Below are 18480 nucleotides of genomic sequence, written 5' to 3'. Positions count from 1 at the left end.
TCTTGGCTCAGTGCAACCCCTGCCTCCCAGGTTCAAGTGATTCTCCTGCCTCAGCCTCCTAAGTAGCTGGGATTACAGGCTCCTGCCACCACGCCCAGCTAATTTTTTTGTATTTTTAGTAGAGACGGGGTTTCACCATCTTGGCCAGGCTGGTCTCAAACTCCTGACCTCGTGATCCACCCACCCCGGCCTCCCAAAGTGTTAGGATTGCAGGCATGAGCTACCATACCTGGCCTCTGCATGTTTTTATAAAGGCATCTTAGCATCATGCTCAGTTTTCAACATTTTGCTTGCAAAACAGTATCCATTCTCTATACACAATAAGGAATTGGAAAAAAAATATAAAAATAATCCCATTCTAATTTCAAGAGGGATTTTGAAGGATGGGGATGAACCCTGAGCTACCACGTATTTTTGTAAATCTGAAACCATGTTTCTTAAATCACTCTTATGTTGTTCTAATTTGTGTTTGTTCAACTTTGTGGGGAAGTTTCAGAAGAGGAAGTTTTGCAACATTGATTACAAAAGATTTAGCCAGATAACAGCTGGTGCCATGGTACAGGCATGGGCTTATCCACAGATTCCTGATCATTTTGGAGTTGTAACATTATATCACAATATGATGTTAAATTTTATTATTTCCATAAGGTAAGGTATAATTTCTTTTTGGTTATGATAAGTTAAGACAAACTGTTTTGACAATTTTTGAGAGTTTCATGACATCCTAAAATAACCAGAAGCATCTCTGTTCTTCCTGGAACACTCCTTCCCCAAAGATCCACTGCCTTACTCACCAATTCCAGTGCTCAGGCCAAGGTGAGAGGACTGCTTGAGGTCAGGAGTTTGAGACCAGTCTCGGTAATACAGTGAGACCTTGTCTCTAGAATTTTTTTTTTTTTTTTTTTTTTTTGAGATGGAGTCTTGCTCTGTCACCAGGCTGGAGTGCAGTGGCATGATCTCAGCTCACTGCAACCTCCGCCTCCCAGGTTCACACGATTCTCCTGCCTCAGCCTCCTGAGTAGCTGGGATTACAGGTTCATGCTACCATGCCTGGCTAATTTTTGTATTTTTAGCAGAGAAGGGGTTTCACCATGTTGGTCAGGCTGGTCTCGAATTCCTGACCTCATGATTTGCCCACCTCAGCCTCCCAAAGTGCTGGGATTACAGGCATGAGCCACGGTGCCTGGCCGAAAAAATTTCTTTTAAATTAGCCAGGTATGGTGGAACATACCTGTAGTCTCAGCTATTCAGGAGGCTGAGGCAAGAGGATTGCTTAAGCCCAGGACTTTGAGGTTGCAGTGAGCTGTGATCACCCTGCTGCACTCCACCTTGGTGACACAGTGAGACCTTCTCTTTTTATTTATTTATTTATTTTTATTTTATTTTATTTTTTTGGAGACGGAGTCTCACTCTGTCGCCCAGGCTGGAGTGCAGTGGTGCGATCTGGGCTCACTGCAAGCTCCGCCTCCCAGGCCCACGCCATTCTCCTGCCTCAGTCTCCCGAGCAGCTGGGACCACAGGCGCCTGCCACCGCGCCCGGCTAATTTTTTGTATTTTTAGTAGAGATGGGGTTTCACCGTGTTAGCCAGGATGGTCTCGATCTCCTGACCTCGTGATCCGCCCGCCTCGGCCCCAAAGTGCTGGGATTACAGGCGTGAGCCACCGCGCCCGACCGACCCTCTCTTTTTAAAAAAGAAAAAGGCCAGGCGTGTTGGCTCACGCCTGTAATCCCAGCATTTTGGGAGGCTGAGGTGGGCGTATCACTTGAGGTCAGGAGTTTGAAACCAACCTGGCCAACGTGGTAAAACCCCATTTCTACTAAAAATAAAAAAATTAGCCCGGTGTGGTGGCACGTGCTTGTAGTCCCAGCTACTCGGGAGGCCGAGGCACAAGAATTGCTTGAATCCGGGAGGCGGAGGTTGCAGTGAGCCAAAATTGTACCACTGCACTCCAGCCTGGGCGACAAGAGTGAGACTCCACCTCAAAAATAATAAATAAATAATAAAAAAAAATAAAAATAAAGAAAAGAAAAGAAAAAAGAAAAAAAGTCATCTCCTTACAGAAGACTTCCTAACCCTGGCCTGAAATACTAGCTCCCCATTTCCCATAACCACTCACTATCCCTTCACTTACCACTGCCCAATGTTACACATCTGTTGATGTGCATGGTTTTGGGGTTTTTTTCTTTTCTTGTTTTTTTTTGGAGACAAACTCTTCCTCTGTTGCCCAGGCTGGAGTGCAGTGGTACAATTTTGGCTCACCACAACCTCCGCCTCCCGGGTTCAAGCAATTCTTGTGCCTCGGCCTCCCGAGTAGCTGAGACTACAAGCACGTGCCAGCACACCCGGCTAATTTTTATATTTTTAGTAGAGATGGGGTTTCACCATGTTGACCAGGCTGGTCTCAAGCTCCTGACCTCAAGTGATCCACCCGCCTTGGCCTCCCAAAGTGCTGGGATTACAGGCGTGAGCCACTGCGCCTGGCCCACAGGTTTATTTTCTATCTCCTCTATTAGAATGTGAAATCCATGACATTAGGGCCTTTGTCTATTTTGTTTACTGACATTATTCTCAGAAATTAGACCTGTGCCTGACACCTAATGATGCCCAATAAATATTTATTGACTACAAAAAAAAGTATATCACAAAAAAAGGCAAGGTTGGTAATCATTTACAAATATCATTAACAAATATATTAGATGTATAAAACTACTGTACTTCAAAGTTGTACAATATTTAGAAATATAAACATCAACTACTTTTGTACTACCACCAATCCCAAGAGATTAATAAAGATAAATTTCTAAAGACTGCGTGCGGTGGCTCGCGCCTATAATCCCAGCACTTTGGGAGGCCAAGGCGGGCAAATCGCTTGAGGTCAGGAGTTTGAGACCAGCCTGGCCAAGATGGTGAAACCTCGCCTCTACTAAAAACAAAAATTAGCCAGGTGTAGTGGTGCGTGCCTGTAATCCCAGCTACTCCAGTAGCTGAGGCAGGAGAATGGCTTGAACCCAGGGGGCGGAGGTTGCAGTGAGCCGAGATCGTGTGCCACGGCACTCCAGCCTGGGTGACAGAGCAAGACTCCGTCTAGGAAAAAAAAAAAAAAAATCTAAAATCCAATATGGTTATTTATTTTAGATTTTGGAAGGGTTATAGCTTTGATACTATACACAGGAAAAAGAAAGGAGAGGAAATTCAGCATTCTTACCAGTGCTACTTTGTCGTCTGTAACTGGACATTCTGGACACTTGAGGGAATGTATCTTGCAGGTTCTTATGCTTGGAATACTGAAAACTGGCTTCACTTCTTTCTTCTCCCTTTCTCGGAAATGGAGGAGGGCTAAAGTTCTTTCCATCTGATCTTTTTCTAGACCTATGTGAAACTTCTACTTCATAAATCCCACCAGGTTTCCTTCCAAGGCCATACCCTAAATCACCTTCTGTCATGTCATCCTCTTCTGTTTCCCAGAGCTGCACATCTGACTCACTTGATGACCTCGCCACCATGCTCATGAGCCAAATGCCGTCTTTATCATAAGAAAAAAACAGGTTGTCTGTAGTTAAGAAGAAGAGTAGTTAGGAAACCATCAGTAGATCCAGCAATCCCACTTCTGGGTATTTACCCAAAACTGATTTAAAATCAGTATGTCAAAGAGATGTCCTCATTCCCATGTTCACTGTAGCACTGTTTACAATAGCCAAAATATGGAACCAACCTAAGTGTCCATCAAAGAGGAATAGGTGAAGAAAATATGGTGTGGTGTGCGTGTGTAGACAATAGAATACTAGTCAGCCTTGACAAAGAAGGAAATCCGGTCATTTGGGACACCATGGATGGAACTGGAAAACATTAGGCAAGGTGTAACATGCCAGGCACAGAAAGACAAATACCCCATGTTCTCCCTTATGTATAAAATAAAAAACAATCAGCCAGGCGCGGTGGCTCATGCCTGTAATCCCAGCACTTTGGGAGGCCGAGGTGGGCGGATCCTGAGGTCAGGAGATGGAGACCATCATGGCTAACATGGTGAAACCCCGCCTCTACTAAAATACAAAAAAATTAGCCAGGCATGGTGGCGGGTGCCTTTAGTCCCAGGTACTCAGGAGACTGAGGCAGAAGAATGGCGTGAACCCAGGAGGTAGAGCGGGCAGTGAGCCAAGATTGCGCCACTGCACTCCAGCCTGGGCAAGAGCGAGACTCCATCTCAAAATAATCATAATAATAATAAAATAAAAAACAAACTCAAAGGATAAGAAAAATGGTGGTTACCAGAGGCTGTGGGATGGGAGGAATGGGGAAATGATTGGTCAAAGGGCACAAAGTCCTAGTTAGACAGGAAGAATAAGGTTTTTTCCTTTGTAATACATTGCACAGCACGGTGAATATAACAAAAATGTATTGTACATTTCAAAATTGCTCATAGAATAAATTTCAAATATTCTCACCACAAAAATGATTAAGTATTTGAGATGATGGATATGTTAATCAACTTGATTTAATTATTCCACATTGATTCATAATCATAACATCACTTTGTACCCCATAAATATAGACAGCTATAATCTGTCAATTTACAATTAAAAAAACAAAAAACCTAACAAAATGAAAAACACCCATCAGTAAAGTCATGTGTCACTTAATGATGGGAATACATTCTGAGAAATGTGTTGTTAGGCAATTTTGTCATTGTGTGAACATCATAGAGCATACATATACAAACCTAGATAGTACAGCCTACTATACCCCTGGGCTACATGGCTTAGCCTATAGTTCCTAGTCTACAAACATGTATAGCATGTTATAGCACTGAATACTGTAGGAAATCGTTACACATGGGTCAATATTTGTGTATGTAAACATACCTAAACATAGAAAAGGAACAGTAAAAATACAATAGTATCTTATGGGACTACCACTCTCTATGTGGTCTGTCACTGACTGAAACATAATTTAGTTCATAACTGTACAATAAAGCTGAATTTTTCAGGGAAAAAAGTTTCTTCCTATATTATACAGGCATGAATATCCCAGGAATGCACTCATAGATAAATGCCCTTGCAATCCAATTATAAGTATTTAATATTTCAGAACTCTTTCTTTTTTTTAGACGGAGCTTCGCTCTTGTTGCCCAGGCTGGAGTGCAGCGGCGCAATCTTGACTCACCGCAACCTCCGCCTCCCGGGTTCAAGCGATTATCCTGCCTCAGCCTCCCAAGTATCTCGGATTACAGCCATGCGCCACCATGCCTGGCTAATTTTCTATTTTTTTTTTAGTAGAGATGGGGTTTCTCCATGTTGGTCAGGCTGGTCTCAAACTCCTGACCTCAGGTGATCCACCTGCCTCGGCCTCCCAAAGTGCTAGGATTACAGGCGTGAGCCACCGCGCCCAGCTGGGTTTTGCTTTTTCATTTGTTTGTTTGAGAGACGAGGTCTAGCCATGTTGCCCAGGCTGGTCTCCAACTCGTGGGCTCAAGTGATTCTCCCAACTCGGCCTCCGGAGTAGCTGGGATGACAGGAGTGAGGCACCATGTGGGGGTGGGGAGCAGATATACTCCACACTCAATAAATACTTGTTTAGTAACCGAATAAAGGAAGAGAGGAATAAAGAAACAAACTGAAATACAATCATCCCAAGGAATCCAAGGGGAACTGGTTCCAGGACCCCTGTGTATTTCCTTGGATCTTCAAATTCTTAGCCAGGCATGGTGGCTCACACTTGTAATATCAAGGCTTTGGGAGGCTGAGGCTAGAGGACTGCTTGAGCCGAGGACTTTGAGGCCAGCCTGGGCAACACAGTGAGAACCTGTCTCTACAAAAAAATTTTTTTTTTTTTTTTTTTTTTTGGAGACAGAGTCTTGCTCTGTCACCCAGGCTGGAGTGCCGTGGTGCAACCTCAGCTCACTGCAACCTCCACCTCCTGGATTCAAGCAATTCTCCTGGCTCAACCTCCTGAGTAGCTGGGATTACAGGCGCGTGCCACCACACCCGGTTAATTTTTGTATTTTTAGTAGAGACAGGGTTTCACCATGGTAGTCAGGCTGGTCTCAAACTCCTGACATCATGATACACCTGCCTCGGCCTCCCAAAGTGCTGGGATTACAGGCGTGAGCCACGGCACCCCGCCCAAAATTTTTTTTAAAACTTAGCTGGTGGCACATGCCTACTCAGGAGGCTGAGGTGGGAGAATTGCTTGGGTCTGGGACGTGAAGGCTGCAGTGAGCCCTAACTGTGCCTCTACACTTCAGCTTGAGCTACAGAGCAACACTGTACCGCAAAAAACTTTTTGTTAATTTGTTAATAAAAATGTATCATATTTGCATATTATCTAGGCACATCCTCCTGGGTACTTTATATATATTTTCAATTGTCTCTAAATTACTTATAATATCGAATACAATGCCTATACATCACTTCATTCCCGTGGTTTTAACCTCGTATTCTGAGTGCTGCAAATTCATCTTTGTTTTTGGAGCACTGTGGATTTTTTTTTACCAAATATTTTCAATCCTGGTTGCTTGAATCAACCAATGTGGAACCCACGGAGCTCCTATCCTACCTCAGGCCACCCAGACCAGGTTTGGTTAGACTGTACTTGCTTTTAGGGCAGAAAAACAAAACTGGCACACCAGCAGGACTCCACAGCAGACACAGAGGAGTTACGCCTGCTTTCTTCCCTGCAGAAAACTTCTCCTGGCAAAAATGCCTACAGATCAACTAGTATCACTCAACCCTCCCCACATGGATACCACCCCAGTCACCTACCTGGTGACAGTGAAGCAGCTGGGAGAAGCAGAAATGCTCAACCTTGTGCTTCCAGTACAGAGTGCAGTTATGAGGGACTTTCACCACCAGGCATTTCAAAACAGCTGCTTTGCTATAGCTATTTAGAAATATTTCATCCTTCTCTCAAGGCTCATTTAAAAAAAAGTGGGGTGTGGGGGTATAAACACATCTAACATTTTTCTCTAAATAGCCTGCTGTTTAAGTAGCTGCTTGCCAAAACTTCCAAAGACATTTAATCTCAGTCTTGCATTTGTTGTGGAGATCTCTATTCTTCCACTATTAAAACCTTATATAGATACCAAACACATCTGACCATGTATTAAGGAATTTCAGTCATTTTTAGGGTCAAAATGCCATATATTTTCAATGTTAAAAACAAAGACCCTTAAAAGATTTGAACAGATATGTCATAAAAGAAGATATATGGATGGAAAGATGCTCAGCATCATTAGTCATCAGGCAATTATAACTTAAACCACAGTGAGATCCCACCTCACAGCACTGACAATTCCAAGTGCTGCTGAGGATGTGGAGTAACTGAAACTCTCATACATTGGTGATGTGAGTAAAACATGGTACAACCACTGTGGAAAACAATTTGACAGCTTCTTATAAACATATGACCTGGCAACTGCATTCTTCAGGATTTACTCAAGAGAAATAGAACCCTATATCCATACTAAGATGTGTGCATGAATATTCATACATCACTCAATTTGTCAAAAACTGGAAACAACCCAAGTGTCCATCTGCAGTAAAACAAAGAAACTGTGGTCTGTCCATACAATAGAATGTATTTGTCAGTAAAGAACAATGCATTTCCGATATATGCAACGACTTTCCCAGACATTATGCTAACAAAAAAGCACACACTAGGCCAGATGCGGTGGCTCCCACCTGTAATCCCAGCATTTCAGGAGGCTGAGGTAAGGATCACTTGAGGCCAGGAGTTGGAAACCAGCCTGGGCAACATAGCGAGATCCCCATCACTAATTAAAACAATAAATAAAAAACAACAGCACATACTGTATGAAATACTGGCAAAACTAACGTACAATGATGGTAAACAAATTAATGGTTGCTTGGCATGGGAGAAATGACCACAAAGGGCATGAGGGGAGTTTTCTGAGGTAATGGAAAACCTCTATATCTTCGCTAGAGTGGCCACTTATTAAAACTCATTAGGCTGGGTGTGGTAGTTCACGCCTGCAATCTCAGCAGTTTGGGAGGCCAAGGTGGGCAGATCACCTGAGGTCAGGAGTTCAAGACCTGCCTAGTCAACATAGTGAAACCCCGTCTCTACTAAAAAATACAAAAAATTAGCCAGGTGTGGCGGTGCACGCCTGTAGTCCCAGCTATTTGGGAGGCTGAGGCAGGGGAATGGCTTGAACCCGGGAAGCAGGGTTGCAGTGAGTCAAGATTATGCCACTGCACTCCAGCCTGGGCAACAGAGTGAGACCCTGTCTCAAAAAAAAAAAAAAAGATGTAATAATACCTAGCACTTGTTGCCTGCTTTCCATGTGCAGGACAGTTTTAAGTGCCTTAGATTATTACATTTATTCTTTACAAACACTCTGCAAGACAATATCATTATTAAGTATGAAAATTAAACTGAAGCAGACAGAGACTAACACAGCCAACCAGAAGTGGAGATGGATTTTTTTTTTTTAAGAGACAGGGTCTCGGGCTGGGCACGGTGGCTCACGTCTGTAATTCCAGCACTTTTGGAAGGTTGAGGTGGGTAGATCACGAGGTCAAGAGTTCAAGACCAGCCTGGCCAATGTAGTGAAACCTCATCTCTACTAAAAAGACAAAAAGTAGTCAGGTGTGGTGGTGGGCACCTGTAATCCCAGCTACTCAGGAGACCGAGGCAGGAGAATCACTTGAAACCAGAAGGCGGAGGTTGCAGTAAGCCAAGATTGTGCCACTGCACTCCAACTTGGGTGAAAAAGCGAAACTCTGTCTCAAAAAAAAAAAAAAAAAAAAAAAGGGACAGCATCTCACTCTGTTGCTTGTTGCTTAGGCTGAAGTGCAGTGATGCATCCACAGCTCACTGCAGCCTCGACCTCTTAGGATCAAGTGATTCTCCCACCTCAGTCTCCAAAGTAGCTGGGACTACAGATGTGTACCACGTTGCCAGGCTAATTTTTAATTCTTTTTGTAGAAACAGGGTCTCGGGCCAGCCTGTCTTGAACTTCTGACCTCAAGGGATCCTTCCACCTCAGCCTCCCTAAGTCCTGGGATTACAGGCATGAGCTACCACCCCTGGCCCAGAGACAGATTTTTAATCCAGATGTCTGATGTCAGAGCCAACATTTTAGCCACTGTTTTCTATTACTTGGAGAATTTCAACGAAATTAACATCAGAGTATACCAAGTTTCTATTATTTATGACTTCAAATAGAACTTAAAGTAAAAGTCTAAAATACCTAGTTTGAGCGACATCTAACAGACATTCTGGAGCCATTTTTTTTCCAGATTTTTATAAAATCATCTTGGTTCTTTTGCAAGATTATTTCCTTAAAAAGGAGATTTATCTATTTTGTCAAGGTAGATAAGAAGATGTTTATGGAATCAAAGAATAATCCCTTGGGAGGCTGTGTTTTACCTCTAGTGCAGTAGACTCCTGCTTATTAAGGGCAACCTCTGACCTGCATTAAGAAGGGTGTGGTCAGGATTAGGCAGGCAGCAGAGAAGAAAACGAAATTGGTTAACACAAGGGGAAAAAGCTGTAAAAGGAAAGAGTAAGCAATTGTAGAGTTAGCTAAGAACATTTTTCAATCCACCACATAAACTCAGGCATCATGGGTACATCTTCCTGCTATTCCGAGTTAAACATAATGAGGTTTTGTTGTTGTTGTTGTTTTGTTTGTTTTTTATCCCTGCCCACTGTTTCTTAAACTTAACTTCAGGCTGGGAATGGTGGCTCATGCCTGTAATCCCTGCACTTTGTGAGGCCAAAGCAGGAGGACTGCTTGAGTCTAGTAGTTCAGACCAGCCTGGGCAACACAGTGAGACCTCATCTCTACAAAAAAAGGAAAAAAAAGAAAATTGCTGGGCATGGTGGTGCACACCTGTAGTCCCAAGCTACACTGGAGCCTGAGGTGGGAAGTCAAGTCTGCAGTGAGCTATGATCATGCCACTGCACTCTAGTCTGGTCAACAGAGCAAGACCCTGTCTCTGAAAACAAATAAAATAAAATGTAACTTCAGGGACTGCTGACTGTATATTCTCCCACTTTTTTTTTTCCTTTTTTTTTTTTAAGATGGAGTCTTGCTCTGTCGCCCAGGCTGGAGTGCAGCGGTGCCATCTTGGCTCACTGCAAGCTCCGCCTCCTGGGTTCACGCCATTCTCCTGCCTCAGCCTCCCGAGTAGCTGCGACTACAGGTGCCCGCCACCACGCCCGGCTAATTTTTTGTATTTTTAGTAGAGATGGGGTTTCACCGTGTTAGCCATCAAGATCATGGTCTTGATCTCCTGACCTCGTGATCTGCCCGCCTTGGTCTCCCAAAGTGCTGGGATTACAGGCGTGAGCCACTGCGCCTGGCCTATTCTCCCACTGTTTATATGCTAATAGTAAGGTAACATGAAACACCATACAAATTGAACTTCACTTTTGAAACACATTACTTCCACAAAAGTGAAAATATTTGAAGTTACTATTCAACCAGTTTAATGTATTCAGGGTTGATGACCAGGAAAGCAGCAGGATGTATTAATGGAGAAGAGGTCTGGGTTCAAATCTCACTTCACCACTTGCCGCTTTTTGATCTTGGGTAAGTCATTTAACTTCTTAGAGCCTGTTTTATTTCTTAACAGGGTTTAAGCATAACTACCTTATGGGGACACTTTTGGGTACCACTGATACATTTGAAATCAACTATGGTAGCCAGATCAATGTTTACTGAATTTGAATATTATTTTCTTCAACTGTCAATTTAGGGGACTAGATTTTTGGTTCTTCAGAGCTCTAAAATTGTTTCTGTATCAGTATTTTTCAAAGTGTGCTCCATGAAACATGTTCTCCAGACTATTAGGTTTTGCTAGGAATAAAAGGGTCCTTTTGGTTTTATTGAGGGCCTTTTTTTTTTTTTTTTTGAGATGGAGTCTCACTCTATCACCCAGGCTGGAGTGCAATGGCACAATCTCAGTTCACTGCAACCTCTGCCTCCCAGGCTGTAGCAATTCTCATGCCTCAGCCTCCCAGGTAACAGGGGATTATAGGCACCTGCCACCATGCTCAGCTAATTTTTGTATTTTAGTAGAGACAAGGTTTCACCATGTTAGCCAGGTTAGTCTTGAACTCGTGACCTCAGGCAATCCGCTCGCCTCTGCCTGCCAAAGTGCTGGGATTACAGGCGTGAGCCACCATGCCCAGACTTTTTTTGTTTTAATTTTTTAAATTAAAATGAGTCTGTATTTATGCCTGTTTTATGTTCAATCCATTCAGCAATTTACTCTATCATTTAATTTCTAATTGGACAAAATTAGAAAGTAATAAAATATGTTGAACAATAAAGAGTTAAATCTTAGTTTAACAACTTTATAAAATACTATGTAATTAAACAAAATTAAATAAGTATTAGAGTTATAGTATATTTAACATAGTTTAAGAATAATCTCCAGCCTGGGCCACAAGAGTGAAACTTCATCTCAAAAAATAAAAATAAAAAAATAAAATAAAAATAAAAATACTATGTAGTATAGACTACGCAGCAACATGATAAATGCTCACATATACAAGTGTAAAACATAAAAAGCAGAATTCAAAGTTGTCTGCACTAGGGACAAAGATTAGAAGAAAAACAAAAGATGAAAATAAATTAGTAGGATTAGAGTGTTTTTCCATATAACATTTTTACAATATTGTATTTCTTTAACAGTACCACGAAATCTAAGAATATCTACAGCTGATTCTGTACTGTACGGTAATCTTGAATAGATAAACACGGAGGTTCCTTCATACTTTATACCTTTGACTCTTTTTTTTTTTTGAGACGGAGTCTCGCTCTGTCGCCCAGGCTGGAGTGCAGTGGCGCCATCTTGGCTCACTGCCAGCTCCGCTTCCCAGGTTCACACCATTCTCCTGCCTCAGCCTCCCGAATAGCTGGGACTACAGGTGCCCGCCACCATGCCCGGCTAATTTTTTGTATTTTTTAGCAGAGATGGGGTTTCACCATGTTAGCCAGGATGGTCTTGATCTCCTGACCTCGTGATCCGCCCGCCTCGGCCTCCCAAAGTGCTGGGATTACAGATGTGAGCCACCGTGCCCGGCCTGCCTTTGACTTTTAAAAGACGACTTGAACCAATATATGCTGTCTAAAATAGACGTGTCAACTTTTAGGATTAAAGTCTTTATTTTTATATGGACAGAGTCTCAGTCTGCTGACTAGGCTAGAGTGCAGTGGCACAATCACAGCTCACTGCAGTCTCAACCCCTGGGCTCAAGTGATCCTCCCATCTCAGCCTCCCAAGTAGCTGGGATTACAGGCCTGTGCCACCACACCTGACTAATTTTTTTGTTCTTGTAGAGGCTAATTTTTGTATGTTTTGTAGAGACGAGGTCTCCTTATATTGCTCAGGCTGGTCTCGAACTCCTGGGCTCAAGTAATCCTTCTGCCTCAGCCTCCCAAAGTGCTGAGATGACAGGTGTGAGCCCCAATGCCCAGCCAGGATTAACGTCTCTTTTTTTTTTTTTTTTTTTTTTTTTGAGACTCAGTTTTGCTCTTATCACCCAGGATGGAGTGCAATGGCGTGATCACGGCTCACTGCAACCTCTGCCTCCTGGGTTCAAGCGATTCTCCCGCCTCAGCCTCCCGAGTAGCTGGGATTACAGGTGCCTAGCACCACACCCAGCTAATTTTCGTATTTTTAGTACAGATGGGATTTCACCATGTTGGCCAGGCTGGTCTCAAATTCCTGACCTCAGATGATCCACCTGCCTCGGCCTCCCAAAGTGCTGGGATTACAGGCGTGAGTCACCGAGCCCAGCTCAGATGTATTTTTTTCTATTCCAGTCCAGGCATACCTGACTTGCCCCAAATACAATGGTAGCTAGCAGCACAGCCGCCGGGACTAGAAACAGTATTTCTGGCTCTTTGTCCAGTCCTCTGACCACTTGGGAAAGGCTATAGGATGAATAGATTATAGTCTGTTAACAGTCATCTCACTTTTCCACTAAAATAACTCTTTAAAAGATGACCAGTGACTTCCTCATAGATAAATCCAAGATCAAGTCTCATTCTTCAGCCTCCTCCACCTTTGCAGGAGCTGTGACACTACTGACTCACTAAGTCCAGGTCCACCTGACTCCCGAAGCCCCAAGAAATAGAGATCTGATCCTCTTCCTTCCCTGACTGCCTCATATCTGTCCTCTCAGGCTCTTTTTCTTTTTCATGTCCCTTTTGTAAATGAGCTTCCTTCTTTTGTAAAAGAGCTTCCTCTCTTACTACTCTTAAATACACATCTCCAACTGGATATCCCGCCAGCAATCTAAGAACATCTTGCTCAAAAATAAATTCACGGCCAGGCACTATGGCTCACGCCTATAATCCCAGCACATTGGAGGTTGAGGCGGGCGGATCATGAGGTCAGGAGTTCGAGACCAGCCTGGCCAACATAGTGAAACCCCGTCTCTACTAAAAATACAAAAATTAGCCGGGCACGGTGGTGCGTACCTGTAGTCCCAGCTACTCGGGAGGCTGAGGCAGGAGAATCGCTTGAACCAAGAAGGCAGAGGTTGCAGTGAGCCAAGATCACACCACTGCACTCCAGCCTGGGCGACAGAGCAAGACTCCATCTAAAAAAAAAATTCACTATCCTCTCAGCCCCCAATCCAGGTCTCCCTCTGAGTCCTCTATTTCTGCAAATGCCTCAACCATGCTCCAAAACAGTCAGGAGCAAAACTTTGGAATTGTTTTTCCTCTTTGTTCTTCACATGCCTTCAGTTGCTAGGTCTTCTATACCCACAAAAACCTCCCCAAACCATGTCATTCTTCGCACATTAATTTCACTGCCCTGGTGGAACTTGTCTTTAATTTCCCAAAGCTAGCCTGATAATTCCCTAATTGGTCTACTTCAAGCCAACCTACATACTGCTGCCAAGTCAATAATATCCAAGCAGAAACCGAATGACGTCTCTCTCTTGCTGTAAAACATCCCATGGCTCCCATGGTATGTATGTATAATTAGAGTCAATGTCACCCCGTTTTCCTTTTTTAAAAAATTTAGGCTGGGCACAGTGGCTCACGCATGTCATTCGAGCACTTTGGGAGGCTGAGGAGGGCAGATCACCTGAGGTCAGGAGTTCGTGACCAGCCTGGCCAACATGGTAAAACCTCATCTCTACTAAAAATACAAAAATTAGCCAGGTATGGCGGCGGGTGCCTTTAATCCCAGCTACTTGGGAGGCTGAGGCAGGAGAATCGCTTGAACCTGGGAGGTTGAAGTTCAGTGGTGACATTGGTGCTGAGATAGCACCATTGTCTGTCGCCCACACTGGAGTTCAATGGTGCAATCTCGGCTCGCTGCAACGTCCACCTCCCGGGTTCAAGCGATTCTCCCACCTCAGCTTCCTCAGTAGCTGAGATAACAGGCGCCCACCACCACGCCCAGCTAAATTTTGTATTTTTGTAGAGACAGGTTTTCACCATGTTGGCCAGGCTGATTTTCAACTCCAGACCTCAGGACATCTGCCGACTGGTCTCCCAAAGTGCTGGGATTACAGGCGTGAGCCACTGTGTCCAGTCGAAACTCCGTTTCAAAAACATAAAAATGAAAATAATGTATCCAACTGAAGTGTCACCCTGTTTTCTACAACAAAGCTCCAGTTTCATCTGGCAGTACTCCCTGGATGTACCCTGTGCCTCCACATAAGAGGAACTGCACTTGCTCCCAGGGCTCCTCCCTCAGCTCAGCTTGGTCACCTGCAAGCCTCTGTTGGTGCCATTCTTCACCCCAGAAATGCTGTCTCCTCTCGGACCCACCTCAGTTCAGGACAGCACTCCCTCCAGTAGCCTTCCTGACTCCTTTGGACCAGATGTGATTTCTTCCACATCTGAGTCTTCCCAGTTCTGGGAGGTTTTACTGAATCTTTTTAATAGTGCTTACTTCCTACCTGACCTAGACTGACTGTATATTCTCTTGTGCAGAGACTTTTTGTGTCTCGTTTGCTTATGCACAACAGGTGTTCCAAAGATATCTGATAGAATCGAAAGAGAAAACTGATTCCTGCCCGGAAACCTTTGGACAGAAGAGTCTACACTCAGTAGCCTGACAACTCTGCCTTAGCAAACAAGTTGGTCAAACATGCCTAACTCCCTGGCAAAGAGGAACTAACTCGAGCCCTCCCTGGTGAACAATGGCCTGCTACACTTTGCTTTAGGATTTTGTTTCTTAACTTTTCATTTCAGAATAATTTTAGATGTACAGTAAGTTGCAAAGATAGTACTAAGAATTCCTGTACACCTTTTACCCAAATTCCTCTAATGTTAACATTTGTGTACAATTTGTCAAAATTAAGAAATTAACATGGGTACATGCTATTAACTAAACCACAGCCTTTATTATTTTTTCCACTAATGTTCTTTTTCTGTTTCAGGATCCAAACCAGGATACTGGCGCTACAGTTTTATAAGGCTCAAAATTAACAGAAAAGAAAAAAAATAAAGGAGGTGGGGAGGGAGAGAGAGAGAAATAGGGTCTCTGAAATCTATTTCTTATTTTTTTCTTATCAGACGAGGCCACTAAATTGGCATTCGGGGAAAAGGAGCCAGCTGGGGCAGTTTGTCCACAACCTGCAGCGTTTCCACGAATATGTGCATCCCGCCCCCGCCCTGGATCCTCCCCACTCCCGGTTCCCACCTGCCAGGTCTGACCCCGGGTACCCTCTCAAAGTCCGTGGCGAGGACCAGAGCCCGGACTCCGGCTCAGCGAGCAGCGCCCTCCTACCGCCCCGGCGCCCCCGTCAGCTAGCTCACCTGGCAAGGAGCCTCCTCTCTGTGCGCGCGCGCCGCTGCCGCCGCGCGCCCTCCAGGCCATGTGACCGCGTGGGCGCAGTCCCAGACAGGAAACGCCAGTGAGGTCGCCCTGGGCCATCGAGGCAGCTCGCGCTACTTTTTCTTGACCTCACTCGGTTCCTGTGTGCAACCTGATGTTAGCTCTGTCCACCTTCAGCTCCAAAGTCAACTACAGGTAACCAATATACAAACGATGACATGAGATTTAGAAAAACAAGACGGGGCGTATGTCAATACATGTAAAATTCGATGGTTCAAACATTGAGGCTCATACTGGCGCGGTGGTTCACATCTGTAATCCCAGCTTTTGGGAGGCCAAGGCAGGAGGATCGCTTGAGGCCAGGAATTTGAGACCAGCATGGCCAACATGATGACACCCCACTCTACCAAAAATTTAAAAAGTAGGGCAGGGTGCGGTGGCTCGCGCCTGTAATCCCAGCACTTTAGGAGGCCGAGGCGGGCGGTTCACGAGGTCAGGAGATGGAGACCATCCTGGCTAACACAGTGAAATCCCATCTCTACTGAAAATACAAAAAATTAGCTGGGCGTGGTGGAGGGCGCCTATAGTCCCAGCTACTCGGGAAGCTGAGGCAGGAGAATGGCGTGAACCCGGGAGGCGGAGCTTGCCGTGAGTCGAGATCTCGCCACTGCACTCCAGCCTGGGCAACAGAGCAGTCTCCGTCTCAAAAAAAAAAAAAAAAAAATTAAAAAGTAGCGGATGTGGTGCGTGCCTGTACTCCCAGCTACTGCGGAGGCCGGGAGGCCGTCAGGTGGGAGGATCCCGTGAGCCTGGGAGATCGAAGCTACAGTAACCACTGCACTCCAGCCTGGGCGACGGAGCGGAGACCGTCTCAAAAAAAAAAAAAAAAAAAAAAAAAAAACCAAATATTAAGTCTCTAGGAATCCTGTCAGAGAAAGGTAGATCGGGCCGGGCGCTGTGGCTCACGCCTGTTAACCCAACACTTTGGGAGGCCGAGGTGGGTGAATCACCTGAGGTCAGGAGTTTGAGACCAGCCTGGCCAACATGGTGAAACCCATCTCCACTAAAAATGCAAAAATTAGCCGGCCCTGATGGCAGGTGCCTGTATTCCCAGCTGCTCGGGTGGCTGAGGCAGGAGAATCGCTTGAACCCGGGAAGTGGAGTTCTCCGTGAGCCGAGATTGCGCCAGGGCACTCCAGCCTGGGTGACAGAGTGAGACTTTGTCTTAAAAAAAAAAAAAAAGAGAGAGAGAGAGAGAGAGGGAGAGAAAGGTGGATCTAAGCTGAGGTTCAGAGGTAGAGCCTGTCATTCAAAAACAGACTTTGAGGGGTGGGCAGCCTCCACTGCAAAGATGCGGCTGTCTGGCTCCGTCTGGAGGCAGGAGCCCGGAGGAGCGACCACGGAGCCATTGAGCCTGTGGATGGTGGCCTCCATAGCCAGCAGGCCATGCTGGAGTATCTGCCAACCTGATGAAGACAAGGATGTCCCACAAGTTCCGGACAGATGTGGTCGCAAATTAATGAAGAAAGAAAAGGAGTTTTTGTTTTGTTTTGTTTGAGACAGTTTTGCTCTTGTTGCCCAGGCTGCAGTGCAATGACAGGATCTCAGCTCACTGCAACCTCTGCCTCCCGAGTTCAAGTGATTCTCCTGCCTCATCCTCTGGAGCAGCTGGGATTACAGGTATGCACCACCACGCTCAGTTAAGTTTGTATTTTTAGTAGAAAGGGGGTTTCTCCATGTTGGTCAGGCTGGTCTCAAACTCCTGACTTCAGATGATTCACCCGCCTTGGCCTCCCAAAATGCTGGGATTACAGGCATGAGCCACTGTGCCCGACCAAAGGTGTCTTAAGCTTAGAAAAATGATAAAAGACATAAAAGCTGCCTAGGAGTGAGACTACTGGGTCATATGAGGCTCCTTCGGGGTGAGCAAAGGCCTGGAAATCAGCATGCAGATAAGGAAAGAAAGAGACCGTCAGTTCATGCAGTTGTCAGCTGGCTGGGGGCTGCGGAGAGTCACTTGTGGAGGCACCTGGTCTTTGTCCCCCACGTCCCAGACAAGCCAGTATCTCACCTTCAGAACTAAGATGCTTGGGAAACCAAGACCAGGAACTGTGTAATGCAAACAGCATTACCCTAGAGAAGAGGTGGCAGGAGATGACCTACAAAAAAATGGAGCAATAGCCTAGAGCAAGAAACACAGAACAAAAGAGAACTGAGATGTTACACCACCTCCTGGAAGGTCACTGGGACAAGCATATATTCAGGGGCCTCCTAACAGACTAGACTTCCAGCATCCTCAGATGGGGCTAGACACTTTTTACATAGACATTCAAGACTAGAGAAGTCAGGGACATCTAATTTATACCAAGAAATACATACACACAGATGTATGCCTGTGGAGCAGAATTCTGGAAAAGCTCACAGCCCAGAACATAATGTAGACACCCCCAGCCACAGCACCTTCCAATCCTGAGAAGAGTGCTGATTCTCCATCTGAGCACCCATTCTCCTGCAACATCAGGGGAGAGGAGTTCGCCTAAGGGTCAGACCAGTGCTTCCAAACCCAGCTCCCCACCTCTGCCTGTTGATGGCACTTGTGGGTGAAGGGGAGATGGTATGAAAAGACTCACAATAGGAGTCACCTGAACAGGGTGGGGCTTAGTGGAAACTGACATTTGTTCCAGTTGGAAGCAAATGTGGAA

The 18480-nt window shown here is 45.0% G+C and overlaps 1 protein-coding gene across 6 annotated transcripts in view; it reads right to left on the bottom strand.

Annotated features, from left to right (window-relative positions):
• Positions 1-15952, bottom strand: part of CCDC125 (coiled-coil domain containing 125) — a 53107-nt gene extending 37155 nt beyond the window's left edge. The window contains exons 1-3 of one of the 6 annotated variants that reach the window (XM_038010459.2): positions 15760-15796; positions 3436-3552; positions 3208-3316 (exon numbers count right to left, since the gene is read on the bottom strand). In XM_038010459.2, coding sequence (XP_037866387.1) covers positions 3208-3238 — 31 coding nt within the window. In that variant the 5' untranslated portion in view covers positions 3239-3316; positions 3436-3552; positions 15760-15796. Of the gene's footprint in view, positions 1-3207; positions 3553-6760; positions 7486-15643; positions 15732-15759 lie in introns of those variants that run through there. The other 5 variants (XM_073014713.1, XM_038010456.2, XM_038010457.2 and 2 more) reach the window with 5 other exon arrangements.
• Positions 15953-18480: the final 2528 nt, after the last annotated feature.

This window comes from Chlorocebus sabaeus, chromosome 4, assembly GCF_047675955.1.
Source record: "Chlorocebus sabaeus isolate Y175 chromosome 4, mChlSab1.0.hap1, whole genome shotgun sequence".
In the NCBI taxonomy this organism is placed as follows: Eukaryota; Metazoa; Chordata; class Mammalia; order Primates; family Cercopithecidae; genus Chlorocebus; species Chlorocebus sabaeus.
The sequence above is the reverse complement of the archived record's forward strand: the minus strand, read 5'-3'. Positions and strand labels throughout refer to the sequence as shown.